Genomic DNA, 23,117 nt, shown 5'->3' with positions numbered 1-23,117 from the left:
ACATCAGTTAGGCATTTCTTTAGGCAGTACAAAGGTCTCTTGAAAATGGTGTTAGAGCCCACCTAGATTAAGAAACATACATCACTTATGCAATGAACTGCAAAATCAAAGATAACTAGAAAATGTCTTTATTGAAAAAAAGCAGATTATAGCATCTAAGGTTAAATGAAACGTCTGACTTTAATATTAAATAACTTAGGGTGATAGCAAGTAGCTTCTTCTTTAGATAAATAAATCTACATTTCCCAATTATTTTTCTTCAACAATCAAGGGAATCAAACACTGAAACACAAAACCACAAGTAATTCTAAAAACTAAAAGACAGAAGCACATTCAAAAGTTTTACAAGGATATATACAAAAATAGTTAAACTAATGTATATTTTCAGCATGTAAACTAGTTACATGATATACAAACAGGGAATTTATATATTTCCTACAAAATAAAAATCAATGTTGGTCCAAGTTCTTGGAAGAAAACTATATTCTTTTAAAGAAAATGAAAATATTTCTCAAATGAAAACTTAATTTAAGTCAAATTATACACTCTAGTTACGGCATTAGTTACAGGATGAATGACAAACTTTTAAACTTTCCTTGAAACGCAAGAAAGCAGCTTTTGTCTCCTTTAGAGCTTTGGTTTACTTAACTACTCTGGAATTTCTGGTCTTAAAGAGCTCCTCTACCATGTTTTCCTTTTGAAGCTCCACCTTACAAAATATACATACACACACACACGTGCACACAAGTGAAAAGAAACAGAGAGAAACCCAAACAAACTCCTTCTGAAAGCTCAATTATCTGAGTGCATTCTTTTGTTTTGTTTTTCAGTTTTTATTTTGGTCCTTTCTTTGGAACGCTTCCTCCAGCGCATGAGGGACTCTGAATCACCGAGAACAGCTCTGTGCTGCAGGGACTTGGTGAGACTACCTCAGCGAAGAGGTAAGGTGCGTTCCTGATAGTTGGTGTTGTTTTAACTTTATGGACGTATTCTGACAGTACAGAACATAAAAGGCCGCTGATGAACAGCCACGTCATAAAACGAGCTCCAGAAAGTTTACATCTGTGTTGAACTGATTTAAGAATGTACTCCTTAGGAATATAACTAAATGAAGTTTTCTCACTTACATAGTTCCCCAGACAGGAGGTAAAATGTGCAGAAGCTGTTGCTAGCACTACAGCACGCATCGCTATTTCAGATTAGCTTTTATTTATTTTTTTTTCCTCTGTTCTTTGACTAAAAGCTGGCAAATCTCACCCAACTGCCAGTTTTTATATTAAATGCTGGAAAAGCAAACTTTATTATCCAAAACCAAAATGCACCTGTCTGTAGGAAATACTGGAACAACTGCTGCTTTCTGGTTTTAAACAGATTTCCTATTCTATACTGAAACTGTAACTTTCAACATAGCACTGTGAGGATACTTAACACATTGGAACTGAGCAGAACTACAAGCAGGACAAATTGACATGTGAAATTAAATATTATTCTGATCTAAAGTATGATCATTTAAAAAAAAAAAAAAGAGGAAAAGGTAAATACATGTACATGTTAGATCACGCTGACCCTTGAAAAGTAATGCTGAGCTGGAAACTTAACCTTGCTGTTGACTGGAGGTGGAAGTGCTGAGGAAGGTGCTGGTGGAAGCCCAGCTAAATGCCAGAGTCACCTCCACCTCTGGCCACAGTGGTTTTTAAGGTTTTTGCATCAGTGTACAGCATGTACTGCTATGGAATGACTCGCTCACAGGAACAGACTCAAACATTCTCTGTGTATTTGAATGATTGTTTTCTTAATTTGAATTCTTTAGTATGTAATTGTAAAGACAAGCAATTAGAAATACCTCAAAGATAGATGTGGGCCAAAGCAGCTTCCTTAAATGGAAAAGTATTACGTTGCAGCTCAGGCTAAAAGTTTATCCTGAAGCTCTATCTTCATTTCCTAGTGTTTGTAGTAACCTTAATGGAATTCACCTAGTTATATAACCCAACTGAAGACAATTGTTTCTTTTTCCAGAATTTGCTGTTTGGGCAAGAGGCACCTGTACTTCTGCTTCCCTCTTGAGGCTGGTTTGGTGACTATGGGCACAGAGGTAAAGGCATGCGTGCATGCAGCCAGTGTCTACCCTTCTGCAAAGGAGGATTCCTAGCTCACACTGCTGAAACAGGACACTAGTTATACAGTAATTCCTACAAAACACGGCTCTCACACTAACTTGTATATTAATTAGAAAATTACTTTTTAAAGGAGTATCTGACTTGCCAAAGAGCATTCAGTAGAACAGGTTCATCTAGGCCAGAGGAAGTTTGGTAGAAGTTCAGAAAACATAGCTTTTGTTCCTTACTAACAGAAAAAAAAAAAATAGTGCACAAGAATCTTTCCTGCCTCCCTGCTCTTCCCCACCTCCCCAAGGAAATTCCAGACTGTCAAAAAATTCTGTTAAGGGAGTTAATTATTCCACTTTGGAATTAGGGTCCATTGGATGCCCTTTGTACTTTTTTCAAGAGCACCACAAATGGCTTTCAAAAAATCAGTGGAGCATAAGAAACTAAACTGCAGTGGTGTTACCAAATAAGTCGTTTCATCAGTCTGCATGCTGAATTTAACGTGATCACTTCTGAACGGGCCAGTCAGATTCTTGACATGCTGAGAACTCGCACTGAAGTGTCCCAATTTACACATGCCGAGAATCTGGTCTGGTATTTCCACTTCCTCTGGAGCAGAAGAGCTTTATTTTATTGTAATTTTGGATACAAAGACAGCAATGATGGATTTATTTAAAATATAAATTCAGGAAGGCTGGATAAATTCTCATGAGAATGCAAGGAATTTTTTAAACATACAGATGTGTGATTTGCATGTAAATCATCAACACATGGTAGAAAAACCATAAAAAAAGATTCATCGAACTTCCTATATGGAAGACATACATTTCCCCAGAGCTCTGAGGTTACTGTAACAGCTTATGCAAAACATGAAAGTGTACATTCTATGTACATCTAATACTTGTTATAAAACGTCAGTGTTTCAATTGTCTGACTCTAAGTTATTATTTCTGCTAAACTGTGTTGTGTTTTTCCATTGAAGATAACCATCATAATCTGTTGAAAAGTACATCTAGAAAAGAACACAAAGCTGAAAAGATAATACAAAAACCGCAGCCCCTCCATTTTAATAATGTCTCAACATACAATCTTAAAGCAGTTGGTAACAAATGAACAAATAGTAGCCTGCATAAAACAGGTAGTGTAAGGTTTACCTTTGCATAGAAAGGGGCTGCTAACTCTATTAAACAAACAAAAAAATTTAAAGATGAATTGCTTACTAAGTGCCAAATCATCAATGTCATGTGAATGCGTTTTGAAGCTACGGCTACACTTGTACATAACAAGCAATTACAGAGCTCAGTACCTTCCTTCAATTTTACAACCCTGCATGCACTGTTCTTTTGGATATATTCTTCTGTAACGTGTTTTTTATGAGACCCTTGACATTCTTCTTTAACAAAGTTAGTCCTTAGATCACTGTGGAACACGTAGGTTGAAAAGTTGTCCTGATATGTCTTCACAGAATGCCATTATCTAAGCCATGCCGAAAGCTGTCATTGCTGAAGACACTCGTTTGCTTCCCATTCACTAATTCTGGGAACGTACGGTTTTTAAAATGTGAGACTTGTATTCTCTAAGACCAGATTTCAAGGAAACTAGTGAAAATGCTGGCATTTATCTTACCATGCCTGCTGCAATGTGATAAAGGTGCTAAATTTTGGAAATTTATTCTGTACTCCTTACTTGGCCAAAACCTCCACTGAAGAAACGTGAGCAAGGAGTGCAGAACAGCCCTTTGTACCACTGTTTTTAAAAATGCTGCCACTTACAGTTATGACTTGATGGCGCGTTATTTGTTCAAGTAGACGGTGCCTCAGTGAAAACGTCTAAATAAAAGAATGCATATATACAAGATTAGAAAGAAGCCCTTCCCTCTGATTTAAAAAATAAATAGATGGTTTAGAAGGTTATTACTGGAATATCTTTAAAGGAACAGGAAAGTCACTTTTAAATTTGTCTTCTCTTTTAAACGGCTTACTGGCAATGGAAATGTCTTTCAGAGTTCCGTGACGTGCATTGGATAGCTTGGCGGGGGATGCGATGGCAACTTAATATTGAGGCGCCTGATATGACAGCTGTGACAGAGCAAGTGGCCCTCTAATGGGTAACAACGATGGCCTTCCTCATCATTGAGCTGCAAGCCACAATCCTAGAAGGAAAATATACATCCCAGTTTTATGAGAGACTCAGGTAGGTCATCTTATATCAACACTGATTAACCCTGCAAGCTCCCTCTCGCACCACAAAAGACAGCAACATCAAGAGTTTATGGTAGACGGGTCCTGTCTATCCTGCATTAAACAAAATGACATCACTAAAATCTACTAGGACTAGCTATAGTAATTCTAGCCCAATTCTAGCCCAATTCTTTTTCCTCTCTCCATCTTTTCAATGTCGATGCAAATCAAACAAAAACTCTCTAAAACCGTATTCCTTTTTCTGTAATAAGAAAGTCCATTTCTTCAGTGGATTTCAGTTTCAGATTGAGAATCTATTGAGGTTTCGCTACAGCTGTTAAGCTGTCACACCAGGAAAAGATGACACAGGAAAGTAGAAAAGTTTCCAAGCTTGACTACTGACTTTGCATGATGAACAAATGGTGGATGACAACTTAAATGACATTTCTTACAAACTGGACATTTGCAAAGTGTCTGTGTGCATACCTCAGAATACTGGTACTGACTGAACTAGCATAGCTGGAGACAGCAGTGACCCAGTGTGTACAGTTTGAGAGCCTAATTTGAAGCTATTAGGCAGTAACCTACCCCTGCCAACACATGGCTAACCTCTGATTACTGTACATAAATGTTCTCTGCCGTTCTCAGCAGATGTGGAAGCAGCTTAATTTGCCTCAAACTGAAAAGAGAATGGGGAAATGAATAATGAAACAGAACAGAAAACAAACCCCCATTGGGACATTCTAATATAATGTCAATAGGCTGAGAAAGAAGGGGAGGGAGCTGTCATCTTAAGTGAAGCCCGCACAAAGCAATAGTTGAGGGAAGAAGGGAGGGAAATACAGCTCTCCACATGCTGAAATGTCCTATGCCAATTTATCTTGAGTATCAGCTACCTCTGTTGGAAGGAGCTGGCTAGGCGCATAGGCTCAGATGTAGGTCCTGAAACATACATTTCAGGATGCCCCAAATTTTGCTATCCTTCTCCCTCAATTGGAAACCTCTCCATAAAACCATTTTTGAGCTGGATTGCACGAAAGGTTGATCTCAAATTAAAGAGTTTGTCTCCTTCCTTGTATTCCTGGGCTGCACAGATAACACTCAACTGAGCTCTCCTCGCTGTGAAGCAAAAGCACCAGTCCCAGATCTTGATCTGCTCCAATAAATGTTTGAATGTTCTGCACAAAAATACTGTCATCGATACTGTCCTCTCTTATGTAGTAAACAAGTGTTCATCCAGCATGGAAACACACAAATCCCCTGGAAGAACTTTCCAGCACAGGATGAAGGTCTTTCCCTGCATAAGCAAATTCAAACCTCCTCATATCACAGCCACACAAACTGTATCCAAAAAGATCAGGAAAAAGAGACCCAGAGCTTCCTCTATGTTCTCTCCCCATCTACAAGTACAGAGAAAATTCCACCACAATGAAACTCAGCCTTTTAAATTAATATACTGGAAAAAAAAAAAAAAAGGAACCTTATTTGGTACTACTGGAAATAGCAGCTAGCACTCATTCCTCCAGCTCCTTTCAGAAGCCACCGTGCAAAGCCCTACCTGCCCAGGCATGCAGGAGTCAGCAAACGCACCCTGGGTTGCAAACCATGCATCTACTGAGAGGAGAATGTTTGGTATAAGCAATCCTTGTCCAGTGCCTCAGCCCAGCTCCTCTGTGACACTCACCTCACAGTGATAACATTCCACATGGTAATCTTTGTCCATTGACACTACTCTGATGGTTTCTTCAGATCCCTGTTGGAGAAGCACAGAAAAGGTAAGAGTGGGCTTTTAAGTGGTGTTTTCTCAATCTTCTTTCAGTATGTTGCCCAACATACAGCTTTGGAAAGGTGCTTCTGTGTAAGATATCCCTTCTCCTTTTGTAGAACAGAACTCTGTAACTGCTGAGGGTCTTTCCCTCCATGCACTGCACTGCAGTACCAGTTTTCCTGTTAAGCAGTCCTGTGGATGTCTGAAATAGGCTGTAAAGGTAATTTGGGAGGCATAGCTAAAATTTCATGTTCAAAAGAGAGTTTTTCTCTTGAAATAAAATCATTTTCCAAGGGCACCCAGAAGTTGAACAAACTATAAGCCAAACACTATGAGATAATGACTAGGTCACTATTCCTAGCAGACTCATTCCCCTCAAACTAGCTGGTGCACAGCTACTCTGCATGTGCACGTGGCAGTGTATGTGCCCTACGGTCCTTTACATAGCTGTCTAGCATGTAATTATGCACACAGGCCAAAGCCCCAGTGCGATGATGGATGCAGTAGAGCTGTGTAATACCTGGCAGAGCCCCAGGCTCTGCCAAGCTGCCCATACCCTTCCTGTAACCTCACAGGTTACAGGAACCTTTCCCTGAGCCACTTCCATGCCTCTGAAGACAGAGCTCATTAAATTTGCTGACCCACACTGTTTGCAGTTCCAGGCGTGGTTAGAGCATCAGATATGACGTAGACTATGTCTGAGAGAAGCCACAGGCAGGTTAGCACCTGCACTGCTGGATGTGAACTAACCTATGAAACCTCCGTGGGAAAGAACATGGAGTCTATCCTGCTAACCATCAGATGAGTCAGCAGTAGGACTGCATTTTTACCTTCTTTTAATAATTATTAATTTTTTAATCATTTTGTAAGGCAAGAAACTAGAAAAGCTCTATGGAAACTTCACTCCTTATACCACCATCAGCAGGGCACGAGATTCTGGCCCAGCTTTCCTAAGGTTTTTAATTTAGCACAAACGTAGGATAATGTGGCATGGTAAAGGTGGGCACACTGAGAGGCTCCGGCCACAGACTTTACTAGGGCACAGCAGCTTACAGGAGGCACGCTCTGGCTACATGTGCCTGATGAGAGGAGAAACAAGGCGCGAAGGGCCTTCCTTGTGATCAGGCTGGCCAGTGACATGAGCAGTGGGAACTCAGAGGGTCCTGCAGCTGCTGGAGTTTAATGGAACATCATTGTGGGCAGGCAGAAAGGGATCATCTTTTCCAGAGTCTTACTGTGCTAACAATACCATCACAATGGTCTGAGGTTGCAAGCAGCAGTCATTCATCTGGCTTTCCTTTTAGGCAACTTTTCTACCTCCTTTTCCACCCTTTAACCACTTCATTATAGTGACCTTCCACGACAACAGGCTGTGTGGCTTCTGAGGGTCAGGGTAACCCCTCAGCTGTCTTTTCAAGCTTGGGCATCCTAACAGATGCACATCAGAAAAGCAAACATAGCGGACAAGGAAAATTGCTACTTGAGCTAATGGGAAATTCTAAAAATAAACAGAGCTTTACTTCTTGGATTGTTCTTGGAGCCCCAGTTAGGGCTTTCAATTAAACGAGATTTATAACAGCCCAATTAAGACCTGGAAAGCACCCTAATGATACAAAGTAATATGCTACATAAGCACTATGACTATTACAACCTCTGGGAATGTTTGGGAGTGACATTACTGCTGAACTGCGTTTAATTTAATATCTGACATACGTTGTGGAAGAAGGAGGAAAAGTTCTTGGAAAGTGTTCTTATGCCAACAGCTGTTTGTTGTAACGAGTCTGTGCACATTAACATGTACCTGTGCTGGTAGAATCGGCTGGTTACAGGAAGCGCATTTTGGTGCAAAAACCCTAGGGAGCAAGAAGACATTTTCAAGTTACATTTGAAGTTTCTTCAAAAAGTAGAACCAGGAGAACTATTCTTACCATGCCTTCTTTTAGTAAAATGTAAACCTGGGTTTGAAGATATCTCTATGTTGTTTTGGGGTTTTTTTGTTTGTTTGTTTGTTTTTACAATATTCAGGGAAAAGGAGACTTAGAAAGATGTATCTACCCCAGCTTTATTGCTTAGCTCTTCTTGACCTCTAAGTATTATCAATCCACCCCTCTTTCTATACGTGCCCTTTCTCTCACCTTTCTTTATTCAAATTGTGCAAAGTAGCTCCTGACCTGGCCGGTCACCAGCTCGCATGCTAAATGGAAGAAGGACTGATCTCAGCTAGGATCTGTGCAAACCAAATACATCAGCTGGTTTTACCTGCAGCTGCATTATATGGTAGTCACTGGGCCAACATCACTCCATCCCCACAATACAGTCAGACCAATACAAATGAATTTAAAGTGATTTTCTCTTGATCCACGAGCTGAGTTACTAGTTGGCTGGAGCAAAGAAAGCATTTACATTTCCTTTGAGCAAGAGTAGAAAAGAGTCCAAAAGCAATCACTTAAACAGTAAAACTTCATCCGGTGAAGGTCAGATCATTCTAACACTGGCTGCTAATTCTATGTCTACTGTCCCATCTAACTTGATGTAACTTACATTCCCAAGTATCACGCACCACTAGCATCTGGACACTCGCAGAACCTACCACCACTTGCAGAATTAGCCACATCTAATTAGTAATTAAGTCCTGAAAGAAGTAGAGAAGCAGCCAGCAGAGAAATACATCCTCTAATACGACCTCATTTTCAACCTCACTTAGCCCTTGAATTCCCCACAAGACCCACCAAGTGAGTTTTAGGATAACTTTACAATGCAGTGTGTGAGAAGAGCACTAAGGGACAGCTAAACAAATAGGAATAACTCTTCATCTACTGCAAGACTCACAGCTGTACCAGTAACTTAACCGGTATAAATCTTCTAAGCATACAATAGATTTGTTTACTTACGTATGGTAGTCTTTGACACAGTAAATATTGTTCTCCACATCTACAGTGAAGGGGACTCCATCCAAACACTCATTACATACCACGCAGCGGAAGCAGCCAGGGTGGTATGACTTTCCAAGGGCCTGTAAGATCTTAAGAGGCAAAGAGCAAAGTAAATGGGTGCACAATTACATGAAATCCTTCCTCATACACTGCTGTGTCTGACTTTTAAAAATGACAGAAGCACATGCTTTGGGATGAATTTACCAATCTGGAGTTCTGTCAGCAAGGGGCCTTTTAAAATAACGAAGTTCCTGATTTCTGTGGGTTTCTATCAGGCTCCCAATAATGACAGAGATCTGTGAAAATCAGATTAAGTCCATCAGTATTAGCTCTGCATGGCTAATACTGCCCAACAGAAACTAAGAACAGCTTCACAGACTACTTGGAAAATCTGTTGCAGTCAAACACAAGTGAGTAGGATACAGAGTTAATTCACAAAATGCATCAGACCGTGACAGGAGTCTAAAGTAGCCATTGCTCACACCTACGCAGTAAAATAATAAAACTCCTGTTCCACCACACTTACTGACCAGTTATTACTCAGTTATAGGGGCCCATCAGTTTTTGCTAAGATCTGTATCAATGAGTAATCAAAACTGCCCATGCTTCTGTCATGCTGACCTTCCCTACTGCCTGTTCCTATGGAGATATTCGGGACCTGTCTGGACATCTGCCTGCGTGGCCTATTGTAGGGTACCTGCTTTAGCAGGGGCTTTGGACTCAGTGATCTCTTGAGGTCCCTTCTAATGCTGTGATTCCGTTATTTTAGAAGCTTCACAGAAAGCCTTTATTATGCAGTTTTCTCAATACTGTTATAAAATCCCTTCCACTTAGTGGAGGTGGCGTGGCACAGGGCCATCAAAGATAGCACACCGAGTTCATGGACTAGGTTCTGGGAAGGACTAGACAAGGTTCCATCTTCAGGCAACTCTCAAGAGATTATAGCACCAATTGTACACGTTTCAGGTGTAACCACTATCTCTGGGAGGTAATTTCAAAAAGTTTCTGCTAGCAGCAGCACTCAGCTACTAATAGACTGTACAGGGAGAATCTCCACTGACAAAGCTGATGTGACCTTGCAGCTGTTTCTACAGGTAAAGTTCAACAGGAACTAAGACATGGAGCACAGCTTTCTGTTCAGTGACTGGTATCAGACACTTTGATTTGCAAGACTGCTCCTACCCAGATGCAACTTGTGTTTAGGCATGCATTGCTATCCAAACAGCTACATAACAAGCACAAGTCCGGTGTGGTTGTGCAGCCACCCTTTGCACAGAACAACTGCACTTTCAGCCCTTGAAAGCTTCAGGCTGCACCCAACCCTGTGGGGCTGCAGCACTGTTCCTCTGTTGCACACCAGTAATGTGACTGTGCAGACATGTTTGCTGCCTGTGCACTCCTAAGGAGGAACACAAAGCAATTAGCCAAATAAGACTGCTTAATTCCTGGAGCTCCCAAAGCAGGTTCCTTTTTTTTTGGAGTATACTTGCTGATGGGAGAATGGCAGACTTGCCAAGCTTCCGGCCACTGAGCTCCACCAACAAGATATTAGACTCTTGCCTGGCATCCTGCAATTAAAGGCCAGTTCAAAGCATGCAAGTTGTGATACCCCTCCCCCTCCCAGCATGACACAACTCTAGAAGTTTGCTCTTGGGCTAAAACGAACAATATCCTTGTCCAACCAGTGGTGCCAGGATATGTGCCAGAATTCTCATTAGTGAAGTCTGTGTTCCAGCTCCTACTGCACCTTTGTGTTTGCAGTGCAATCACTACTTCTATTATGTGCACTGATAAACGTTCATGTACACTTTAGAGCAAGAGAAAAACATTGGCATACATGTGATCTGCACTTCTTCAGTGTGCAAGCCATTTTACTTGGGAATTCTGCTTAGAAAGAACAGATGAAATTTATCCTGCTTTCACCTAGAGAAGGATGCCAGCAGTATCTGGCTCAAACCACAGCTCCTTGTTTTCTTATAAAAGTAACTGACCACTGTCTCCCTGCAAATCACAGTAGCAAATAACAGATTTTAACAGATGTAGAGCAAGTGGCAGAAGGTAAATAAAGCAAGAAGCAACTCACGGAGCTGGCAACAAACCTCAAGACTATTGTTAGTGTTTCTCTCTTTTCTAGCCCAGACCTCGACCCCACTGAAAGAGCTCTTGTCTTACAGAGCACAACCCGTTTTCCTTTACCATGCTCATACAAAGCTGTGGCCTATATTCTCCCTTTGTTATTTCTTTTTTTAACTGGCATGTGGAAGAAAAATGGCATCCCATGATCTCAGGTAGAAGAGACGCCCAACTTCAGACCAAGTAAGCAAGAATATACTTCAGGTTACAATACTGCCTCAATTTGAAACGCTGCCTTTACAATAGTGGAGACACAATGATATTCTGACTAGCGAATAAGCATGTTGTCTAACAGACCACTATCCAAAATACATCAGAAAAGATATAAAACAGTTTAGGTCTCTTACCATTTCCATTATGAGGTGTCCACAAACAAAGCACTTATCTGCTGTTTGCTGGAAACCCGAATACTGTTGAAATAACAGAAATAACAGGGTTATTAGTAGCCACTCTTTTAGCTGCAGAAATAGATGAACATCATGCTGTTTTCTATCCTGTGCTGTATATGACAGCAAACTACACAATAGATCTGCTGCCATATGTTTTCCTTTATATTAGCGTGAGGGGATTACATGTTATTTCAGATCAAGAGGTTGGAGGCAAAATTATTACTGTTATGCAACAAAGTGATTATGAAGAAAAAGGTCTTGCAGACACTTTGGTGGGCCTGAAAAGTCACCCAATGATGCTGTGGCAGCTGACACAGCTCCACACTAAGGAATATAGCTTATGCAATCTTCAACTTTGAAACTTGTGCAAAAGAGACTGTAGTGCTGAGGAACACATACAGAGGTGGCTTTTTCTGCAAGATATTGCTCTGAATTGTGCAGTGAAACTGATGTGCAAGTCTGGGCGAAACACCTGAGTTCACCTCCCCACTTTCAAGTAGCAGCCTTTGTATCAAAATGCTTGCTTTTTTCTTCTAACTGAGGTAGAAAAGGCCTGGCTGCTCGGGATGCTTCTTGGCTGCGCTGTATCTCAGTAACCATCTGGCTAGACTGTTTCCTAAGGTTGCGAACTGAAGGGTTACTGGAAACAGGTGGGTAGGTCCTGGCAGCACAGACAGCAGAGGATTAACAATAATTCAAACCCAGCTAATTCTAAAATCCTGCTGGAATGAATTTACCGGTACCATCTGGCTGTCGTTTGATAAGGAATGCAAAGGAGCATTTACCCAGCTATTGATTAAGAAAGAACGTTATTTCCCAGGAAGAGAATGGCTTAATGGTCACATTAATGTCATTTAGTGCTAACTAGACTGTCATAAATTACACTGTTTGTCAGAAAGAAAGGTTTTGCTGACACAAAATCACTCTTTACACGACTTACCCTATTATATTAAAACCCTGATTTGTTTTTAACAAGAGAATTGTTATTTGCTACATTCAGAACTACATTACTCTATTAAGACGACTTCATAACATGGTAATAAGTCTGATATCAGTGATAAAATATTTCACAGGCTTGGGAAACTGCCCCTTTGCCGCTACACTATTCTTTCTTCCTGATCGCAGCACTGATCTCAGACAAATCAGAAACCTGCTTTACTGACAGCTGGTAGATTAGGCTTTGCTTGTGCTTTACCTCTCTTTGGACTGGAAAATAGTAGCAGGCAGGGAAAACAGCAGCACCATTTCTCCATCTGATGGCAGTGCTGTTTAGAGGTAAACAATATGTCATCATCTCTACATTTTTTGTCTCTCACCTGTCAGTCAACTTCACCTCTGCAGTTTGTTCTCTTCTCTTTGAGAATTCAGACGTGGCTGTTGTGCTAAGTTTACAATTTTAGAAGCAGAGCTTAAAATATTAATTAAAATTGTCAACCTCTGCCTTTGAAGCAGTTGATTACTAATCTTACTAATTACTAAGCTTCACAAGCCTCCTGCGTACAAGACAGAGACTGTTACTTGCTCCGGACAGCAGACAAGGGAGAATGGCTTCATTATCATCTGTCAGCACACCAAGGAGCCTCCCTGATGACGGGTTCCCAGTGTGGCTGGTGGAAGCAGCACTGGTCCCTCAGAGCTTGCAAGCGATTCAACCCCATGAGAAGAGTGGTTTGGTTGTACAGACTTGTACTCTTTGTCATTACTGACATTACTCCATAGCTGGAGGTGGGAAAAGAAATTTTGGGTATGCCACCCTTCCTCATAATCTGGAGACGTGAAAAGCAGATTGAGACAAGACAGTGAAATAATTAATGGATCGACATGCAAGATCCTAGCTGAGAAAGCCCATCCTAGCTACATTTCTTGTACACAAAGTAGTTTATACATACAGTTTCATTCTAAATGCAGACAGAATGAGGCTTAGTTTGTAAAGTTCTCAGATGTATTTTTTTTCTGAAGATAACAAGTACAGACCAGCCTCAAACTAGATAAATGCGTTCAAAAGGATACACACAGTATGAACCCAGGACAAGTAAGTGTATTTTTGAACGTTCTCAAATATTTGTTATAGATGCTCATTAAGTATATACAAAAATATTCGAAGAATTTGTTATGAAATAATTGCTGTGAAATTCAAAGCTCAAAATGAAGCCTTATTCTTTACTGTCCCATCTGTGGATTAGAAGTAAGATGCTAATTACCAAAATGCAAAGAAAACAAGTAAATGCTAAGGAGCTGGTAAAATATTTTTCCCAATTCCTTGACTTGGTCCCAGATGCCTTCTCCCATATTTACCTTGTCCTTGAATTCTCACTCAGGATAACAAAATCTCAGTTTATGCGCAAGAATCAAGACCTTCATAATCCAACTCCCCAATGATATTTATACTAAAATAAGACTCTAGAAAACCTTGAGATATGATTAACGTATGCCAGAACGGAAGAGTGAAAATAAAGTAGAAGACTTAGCTGGCTGAACTTTTCTTTTGTTCGCTGTCCACTATACTTTGATTATCTAACAGGCACAAAGAGAAGAACAAGTCCCCTTCTGTCTCAAATATTTAGGACTGATAGTGTCCTTCTATGAAAATCTTAGGGTTTATGAACGGTTCTGTCTAATATGCAAGAATTTAACAATGAATTTTGGACATATAATGGACAATTATGCATGGAGGTTAATCCCACCAAGTACGGTAGGAAAACATTTCTCCTGTCTGCCCTGAACCCTCCAACCAACGTTGGTTGTGTAGCCAGGGCCTTTTAAAGTTCAATACTCTCATTGGGATTTTCAGAAGCAAAACCAAACAAAACAAAGCATTCCTGACAGAGGCTTCGGGATCCCAAGTTTCTACCTTAGGCAACATCAGAGCTTGGAAGGGACGTGTCACTGCTTCTCCTTCACATGCCTAACCAAGCCCAGGGAGAGACCGATGCACTTCCCTGCTGTCACGTACTCAATAAAACAAAACCCTCCTCCTGGAAACAGACCCTGGAATCTCATTCAGACCCATTTTCTTCTTTGATGGGGATGTTCAAAACCTGCTAAAGGTTTGTGCAAACAGATCAAGTGGGTTACATTTCAGTAGGTGTGGCAGTTACTGCCAATGGTATGAAGCTGTAAAAACTGTTACAGCACTGCAAAGTCACCGAATGTGAATGTTAAGCCTAGAATTGAGATTCTTACCCTTTTATGCTTCAAGGGCTTTTGAGAGGTATGATCAGGAGCTTTTGCCAAAATGCTGTAGGCATTTAATTCGGAAAACTAATTTCTGAATTGGGTGCTATGCTAATAATGTATTCCAACCCCAGGCTGCCTGTAATCCCTCACAGACTCTCTTCTCCTTGGTTTCCCATTAGCAGAGCATCTGTCTTCTCACTGCTCTATTGTTTGCGCTCTGCATGGGACCCTTAGTACATGGGATACAACAATGCAAGAAATTCATGGGGTCACATTAAAAGAGGGAGAGAATATCAAATTTGGTTTCATGCAGATGGTTGGTTTTTTTCTGTTTTTTTTTTTTTTTTTTTTTTTTTTGCACACACATTTAAATGCAGTGATTAAATTGAACTGAACAAAATGGAGCCTTCACAGATATCAAAGATACTGGAGCCTCAGAGCAGGTGGCAGAGATTAAAGCAAAACAGTCCAGAACCTTACCCTTCATCTTGCTGGAAAACCTTTCATATACCCTGTTGCTGTGCCCTGCCTTACTGCCAGTAAGGAAACACTACCACAGCAGCGTATCTTCATGTTTCTGCATTTCCACTTAGTTGCAGCTGAAAGACATGGATTGGGCAAGGATAGACCTTACGTTCAGCACAGAATTTGTTGGACTGTGAAAACACTGACAAAACCCAGGAATTCAGCTGGTAACTGACTGCCTTTCAAGGCACATGACTTGGATTTGTCCACTTCAGATTAATGGTATCAGCGTTACGGAACTTGAAAGTCCCTCCTGTCCCAACCTACAGCAGTCAGCACCTTTAAAATACTCACAGACTTCCTCAAACTTACATCTACCAGAAATACCACACAGCAAATTCCTTTCCAAGCTTTCATTCCATTACTCCAGTAAACATATTGATAAGCAATGTTTGTCTGTTCTCTAACTGGAGAATGCATTTTAATCTCAAGTCTCCTAAATGCAACATCCTAGCTATTGTCTAAACTACATTTGCTCTGTGACTTCCATTAGATATCAAATGGGCACAACTACAACTTAAGTCGTTTACCTTTCAGCTGGATTCTGTTTTTTTCTGAGAGTTTCCGTCAGCAGCGATGGGCTCTCGGACCAATGCACCAGTCCCAGTGCTCACCTCCCAAACACTTATACTGAGGTGGAAAATCAAACCTCTGGCTCCAGCTGACACCAGCTTCCATTACACTAAATAAAAACAATCTTCCTGAGGATGCAGCAAGTGGAACAGACTATTTCCCACACTGCCAGTTGTAGAAAACAGCATGTGTGCAAACTGAAAAGAATAGCTTCATTATCATTAATATTTACATTTCAGCCATGTATGTTAGAGGCCCAAATTAGGGTCAGGGTCTCATTTTACTTGGTGCTACAGGAGATGAAGGTGCAAATCACCCAGTTAGCCCTCCATTAATATCCCACTCCTTGCTCCTATGATCTTTGTCTCCTCCTTGCCAGTCTTGCATTCATTGCCCCTTACATACCTTTAAAAATATTTAGTGTTTTACAGTTGTGGATCTAAGATGAGGCCCAGTATGTTCTCTGTAACCAACTTCTGTGTTCAGTGGTCAGTTACAGAGAAGAGGCTAGGGCTGTGGCAAAGAAGGCGGTGTTAAGAAGAGGTACCAGTTGCTGGTGGGAAGGAATGATTAGAAACCCTGGAGAACTAGAATGAGGGGGAGATTTGAGAGGCAGCCAGCATGATTTCAAGGCACAGCTCTGTTAGCACTGTAGGCTGATGACCTTCCATCTGCTCAGCCCTTGTGCCTCTGGAGTAGAGAGGAACGTGGCCAGGGCAGGAAGCACACCGTCATGGTGGGGCTGGCCATACTCAGGGACACAAAGGGCAGAAAGGGGGCACCTTAAAGCCTCCCAACATCATATGTCTCTCTGTTTGGTTGGCATCTGTAAAATGACATTTTTAGAGCTTTTCTCCTTGAGGATTTATAGGCAAGGTGACAGACCTTCCTCCAGTCTCATTCACTGAAATAGATGAATAGATTTAGATGAAACCTTCAACAAAAATTGACAGCAAAGTTAGTCAGAGGCAAAATCCCAGCATGGAGAAGTTCAGCCTAAAAGATTAAATTTGGCAAAGTTGTAAGACAGGGGAAAAAATCATCCTAAAAGGGGAAATTTTGTATGACCTTAATGCTATGCAGTGCAGCATGTAGTGTCTGTAATTGGTTATTTCCATAGCATCTGAGTGTCTTCCAGTAGTACACTAAGCAATGTAACTAACAGCTGTCACAAGGTTCATTTTCCCTCTGATCTCTTCCTTGGAGGGAAGTTCTCTTATTTCTAAACCTCTGCTGGACCCCCACTCAATAATGTTCATTACCTCAAGAGAAAAAATAAGCCCATAGAAAGTTTTTAAAAATGCAGTAACAGATCTAAGATTCAGGCTGCTTTGTGACATTTTAAAAGTTTTTTTTCTCCAAGAAAAACAGCAATTTATTTTAAATTTCTTTACATGGTATTTAAGCATTGAACAGGAAAGACAAAATTATTGAGCTGCTTTTCCTTCACCCATGATTAGGCAGCAATTTATCAACAAAATGGCAGAAGCCATCTGACTGGGATTATTTACTATATTGTAAGGAATTGATGTTTTGTTCACCAGGAACAGCGTCCCTGTTATGGCTAGTTAGCCATCTGTATCCTCAGAGCTTTCAGGGAAGGATTAAACTGTCATTTGTTTTGTTTCCTTTCATGAAATAAGTATCCTAACAGGGCTGAGGCAAGAGCTGGAAATTGCTGGACTTGCTACCTTAAGGTGGCATAAGAAGAGTAACTGTATCTTCCCTGGAGCCATAGCAAGCCAGTGAAAAGTTAGGGCTTTCTGTTTTGTTCTTTTCTGTGAGCTACCACAGTGCTCCTACCAGAAATTGTAGATGAGGACATTTCTACAGCACACCAAGGTAGGATCAGGATTATCTGGCACTGTGATTTTTTTCCTAAATCTGATTCTTTCACTACATTTAGTCCATGTGGCTTGGATCTACGCACTGGCTGAATTTGCAGCTGGTCAGGACTGGGAGGCTGACAACAAATAAAGAGTAATGCCACGTCCCCTCCTGTAGGTGCAGTTCACCAGCCCTAACACTGATTCAGGATCCCTCACACATCGAGGTTAGCACTATTACCCAAGGATGATCCCAACAGTGCCATGTGGCATCTTCCCTCCATCTACAATTCCACGAGCATGTCTCAAAACTTGTAGCGTCTCTTTCTTGGAAAGAATGAGCAAAATAAGCTGCCTGATTTGGAGAAAGATAATCTGTGCCCTCAATAAGAGCAAACATGTGGGAAAACTATTTGTTAGAAGAATGTACCTTGTGGCTACTGCCAAAGGTTTTTGATGGGTGTATCTGTGCTTTGGGTAGTTTTATGGCTGCACAGTGGAAATTGCTCATAATGCAATTTTACAGTGCAGACAACATCTGCACTTCTGTAACACCTCTGTCCAAAAATTAAAAGCACCTTTCAAAGAAAGGGTCAAATTTATATAATAAATAACCAGGTCACCAGCTGCAAGGTTGCAACTGTGACAACATTCCCACACATATAGGACCATGTAACTCATCAGTTCTCAGAGAAACAAAAGCCAAAGGGACAAGGACACCAACAGGAGACAGTATTTTCTTAGCAGGAATACAATCACAATGCAGGTCAATTGCTATTGCTTTCCTCTCCAATATTTATTTATTTTTCCATGTTCCATACTTAAGAATGAGACCAGAATCAGCCTGCATTTAATAGTCAGAAAGAAGCTGCAGTGAGACAACAAGTAAGTCTCACAGTGCAACAGACGTAGATAGGAGTACGTACTCTTCTTGCAGCTGCTACTGGCCACACAGAGGTTTGTGGGGCGGAAGGCAGGTCTCTGTGGGGACTATGGAGCCACTCTAGGGACAGTGCATAGCAGCTCCTATAGTTTTGCCAGCTTGCTTCTTGACCTGCAAAGCTCTCATAGTAGTGCTCACAGAACTGAGTGCAAGATTAGCCTCAGACATCCTGAAGCAACTTGTTTTGTTTTTTTTTTTAAACACAATCCACCTCCCCAGCTCTTTGACTAACATCATACTGTGGTCAGCAGCTAATCTGTATATAAAGCTGTAGGAAAGTTTGGAGCTTTAAATTTTCAGTTATATTGAAAAAAAAAATTGGCTCTCTGTTTTGGACAGAGAAACGTCTTTTTAGACAGCACGAGGCTTCTGCACAGCTTAGGAGCAAGATCTGGAGGCAAGAAGTAGTTAAAGTGATTTCCTTTTTGAATGCTACTATGCAGCCTTTTCCTCTGACTGCTCTGTTCTGAGCTTGCTCAGTCCACAGGACTCTGAAGACGGCAGAGTTGTTTTAATTAGAGAAACAAGGCAATTTCTGGTATTCTCGCTATGAGGTTTGCTCAAGGGAAAATGAAAGAGAGCAAAATCACTTTCTGAGAAGCAGTCAGTTTAATGCTGGCGGGATAATTTCAGAAGTTAATTTCTTTTGCTGCATTTTGCTGCAGTCCTTGAGTCTGTCTCTCTCTCATCTCCCCATGCTAGGAGAAATCTGTTACAAAGTGCCCACAGTAGGATTAGGCTTAAATATCTACACCTTAAATGTCCCAACAGCTCCCACAGTTGCAGAAAATGTATTTCTATCAGGTCCATAACCTGTTTTATTGGGAAAATCACTGCATCTCCCTACAGAAGCCTACTACAGAACATGTCAATTCCTCACTCAAAGCCTGAATGTTCTCCAAAAAGATGTCGATTTTCAGATTTAAAATTGCCTTGTTTAGGCTGAGATTACAAGCTAATAGCAACAATCATGTCCACTGAGTCTGTGTGAGAGGTTTTGGTCATGGAAAAAGTACATTCTGACACAGTACAAAATAAAAATCTCAAAGGGTCAAAAATCTCTCCACCTCACACTCTATTTTTCCTCTGTCTCTCTACACTTCTCAGAAACAGAGGCAAGAAGGAGTTGAAAAAAGCATGGAAGAAAATAACATTTTCACTCCAAAACACAGGCAAAACAGTAATGTATTTCAATTACTAAAAGTAACCTTTCTGTACAAAATATGACCAGCTCTTCTTGGGAGTTTCCAGCTGTGGTAGGTTGAGAATACAGGTATAACACAAAGGCAAACATGGCTTACATTCTAAGAATTTCCATAGTTTTCATGGATTGCACTGATGAGAAATGCATCTGTGCAGCCTGTACTACCAGCAATACTTCTGCTGTGGGATATACTCTGAGTAATTCCCTTGCAAAAAGGATGGACATATTTTCATTAGAAATGGAAAGCTGTTCTGAAGACCCATGATTCTAAATGAACAGTATTTCAGTGAACAACAAAGGTGCTGTAAATTCAACATACTGGTTTCTCCAATTCATCATCCTATAAGCTGAAACGTAGCAGTTCAATTCCCGGCCACACTGTTCATTCGTTCCTAATTATAAATGGTGTGCCACTTATGAAATCATCTCTGTGTACTGCACAATCTGCACCCTTAATTGCACAAATACTTCATTTTTGGAACAACTCAACCCAGCAATAAGCTTCCTTTTCCTTTTTCATGACTCAGTTTCTATTAACATACAGCATTTATAAAAACTCTGGGTGCATGGAAAGAAAATTAGTTACTCCTCTACGGCTCATGGTTTTTAGCTAATCACAGCAAAGCTCCACATCGCTCCTAGCAGAGCTGTGATATTAAAACTGCACCGGCAGCAACACACACAGCAATGACGTGCTCCAGACAGAAATGTCTTCCCTCTTGTTGTGACTTGCATTCCCCAGATATTTAAGGTTGAGTTTGACAGGATTTGTGGATCCAATAAGACCCAAGCTTAAGCAGCTCCATTGTTTATTCTCATAATTTATACTTTGTAATGGCTTATGAACAGTTACACACTTGGTTTCATACCCATCCCTTCAAACTATGGGCCCAATCCTGTTATGGAATTAGTAGTAAAATGTTTCCCAATTCCAGCATTGGCAGAAAGGTACTCCAGAAGACAAAACCAACTCTCAAGCAAACACAATATGAAAGAACAATTTGGTCTAAAAACAGTGAAAAAAATGCCTGAAGTCTTACTTACTAGGAAGTCTTCTTCACAGTACACCTTGCCATTGACATTGTAGAATGCTTTTCCTCGTAGTCTTCTCCCTGTTAAAATATTGCACTATCAGAATTTTGTTCAGGATACGAAGTACAAAGCACGTCCTGCTGCGTGTGTTAACGTGGCCAGCTCCTGGTGTCTTTCCTCTTGGCAGCATCCACCCAGGTACATGGTGAGGATTAGTCTGTAGTCTCCATCCTGCATTAACAAACTCCTTATCAACCAAACATTAGTTGTGAGTGATAGAACCCAGCTGATACCAGTTCCTGGAAAATTTGAAATCTAAAACCAAAGAGGATTATTCTGTGGGGAAAGGCTCATTTGTAAATTGATACAATTCCCTTAGTAAGTAAAATCACACCACTGGAATCCACTGGATCACATCCACTGGAATCAACATCAGCAACACATTTGTCTCTGAAGGACCACAAACACAGACTACAGCATATGGCTGTTCCTGTCACTAAAGCATCAATGTCAAAACAACTATGCACTGAACTACCTGTGATACTAAGGCAGTACTGGTCACACACGAAGGTGAATACAGAAAATCACACTGAAAACAAGAGATTTCATGAAATCTTACAGAACTCTAAAAGCCAGTGGTCATCATGAACTGGCAGCACCCCTTACAGTTAAGAAGTAAACAACAGACTACAGTGAGTCCCAACAAAACGGATACAAACTCAGAAATAACTGAGCCCAGACAGATTTTAGGTACCACACACGAGATCTCTGCTGTACATCAGAACTGCTACACCAAAGGGGAAGAGATTTTATCAGTGTAAAACCAGCTAGTGGATGGAAACCAAACCAGTGCTGACACACCTTATTTCCACTCCCTGTCAGGTTCCAAGTGGCCAAAGCTTCCAAATACTTGGATGCTCTCACAAGCCACTTGCAGCTTAGGCAGGCAGATGGTACAGTGCGTACTGCAGGCTGCATATCAGCTGTGGATGGGAATGCACAGCAGCAATACTGTCAGGGACATGAGAGTAATGAAGAGGGCAAAAGACTCTGTACTACAGGTCAATAGAAAACCTCTCCCAGGTCACCATTGAAGCTTTTTTTACACAGAACAAGCTTGGACTTCTCATAGAGCAGCTGCCCCATAAACACCGCCTATCTGCGGTGGGTTCAACTCACAGGGCCAGAGAGCTGAGCCAGTTGGCCAAGCACAGAGGGGCAGAAATGTTCTTCACGGTTTCCATAAGCAGTGTTGAGGAAAATATGATTAATTTTCATTGCTTAAAAGTGCCTTTTACATGTTGCCCCTGTGATCCAATCCTGGGAAACAGTGTGTGGCACAAAAAACGTAGGATCTGGACTGAAGCTTTTGGGAAATCACATGCTGCATGTGGTTGTCTGGCGGTTTTACTGTCGTGGCAGAGGGAAATGTTTCTTTTGTGTGCACATTCTTGGGCTGTTGATCTCACAGGCTGCTGTCTCCATACTGCTGGTAGGTGGAGCCAGCTCTTGTTTGTCTTTCCAGCTGCCTGGTAGCTCTGGTGGGGACCAGGAGCCTGGCGGCATGGACAATGCCCTGAGACCATCAATCTTCTTTGAGACTCTTTGGTAAAACAGCTCTGTGCCATATATCACAGAAACAAGACACAGGGCCAGGATAGCTCTCAGGGTGGGTCACAGAGCCTCTCCAGGCTGGATCAGGAGCAACCAGCACTCGATCTCTGCTGCTTTGTCACTGTTCCTAAACCTCTCCACCAAAAGATTTGTCACCGCCCTTCCCAGCCTGCTCCTGGTCTTAACTACAGCACTGTTGTCATCTTTCAGAACACTTCTGAGTACAGAGCTTGTGCCAGCGTGCTGACGAGTAACATTGTCTGCCAAGGTGTAGGGCCGACCAGGCACAGCATTGGGCAAGAGGACATTTGGCCAAGAAAGAGATCTACTCCAGACAAGAAACCAAGGATTGCTGTCCTTTTCCCTGATGTGCTTACCTAAATGAAAATAAAGGAGCTAATAATAAAATTGTGAGAAAGAGGAGGAAAAGGACAGAGGTCAGAATAGCTTTTTGAAGGATATCTTGGCCTTTGTATGGGAAATGAAGGGGCCACACTCTGCCCACAGACTCGTCTTTGATGTGCTGATGCACTTCCAACTTACTCACACACACTGCCTTCACCAGTACAGGAGAGAATTGGCTTCATGTAGTAAAGCTCTGTCCATCACCCTCACTGCACACCCATTGTGATCAGAAGCAGCACAGATAATCAGGGGCAAATCCTGAACTATGTTGCTGAAAGCATCTCTACAAGAAACAACGCCCTCAGCGAGG

At 41.3% G+C, this 23,117-nt stretch overlaps 1 protein-coding gene and 1 long non-coding RNA gene across 5 annotated transcripts in view; one reads left to right on the top strand and one right to left on the bottom strand.

Annotated features, from left to right (window-relative positions):
- Nucleotides 1-834: 834 nt before the first annotated feature.
- On the top strand, nucleotides 835-6,945 carry LOC122183291. 2 transcript variants are annotated; one of them, XR_006180201.1, is made up of 4 exons: nucleotides 835-941; nucleotides 2,017-2,092; nucleotides 4,109-4,298; nucleotides 5,380-6,945. It is a non-coding gene; the product is annotated as an uncharacterized LOC122183291 (long non-coding RNA). The 2 variants fall into 2 exon arrangements; XR_006180200.1 differs by having other exon boundaries at nucleotides 4,109-6,945.
- Nucleotides 3,148-23,117, bottom strand: part of LOC122183289 (WT1 interacting protein) — a 72,113-nt gene continuing 52,143 nt past the window's right edge. For all 3 annotated transcript variants that reach the window (XM_042877159.1, XM_042877160.1, XM_042877161.1), the window contains 6 exons: nucleotides 20,801-20,868; nucleotides 11,467-11,529; nucleotides 8,945-9,075; nucleotides 7,855-7,906; nucleotides 5,970-6,038; nucleotides 3,148-4,257 (listed from right to left, as the gene is read on the bottom strand). In XM_042877159.1, the coding sequence (XP_042733093.1) occupies nucleotides 4,105-4,257; nucleotides 5,970-6,038; nucleotides 7,855-7,906; nucleotides 8,945-9,075; nucleotides 11,467-11,529; nucleotides 20,801-20,868 (536 nt within the window). In that variant the 3' untranslated portion in view covers nucleotides 3,148-4,104. The remainder of the gene's footprint in view (nucleotides 4,258-5,969; nucleotides 6,039-7,854; nucleotides 7,907-8,944; nucleotides 9,076-11,466; nucleotides 11,530-20,800; nucleotides 20,869-23,117) is intronic.

Source organism: Lagopus leucura, unplaced genomic scaffold, assembly GCF_019238085.1.
Source record: "Lagopus leucura isolate 7727_CA_CO unplaced genomic scaffold, USGS_WTPT01 Super-Scaffold_100017, whole genome shotgun sequence".
In the NCBI taxonomy this organism is placed as follows: domain Eukaryota; kingdom Metazoa; phylum Chordata; class Aves; order Galliformes; family Phasianidae; genus Lagopus; species Lagopus leucura.
This window is presented reverse-complemented; position numbering and strand designations above follow the sequence as displayed.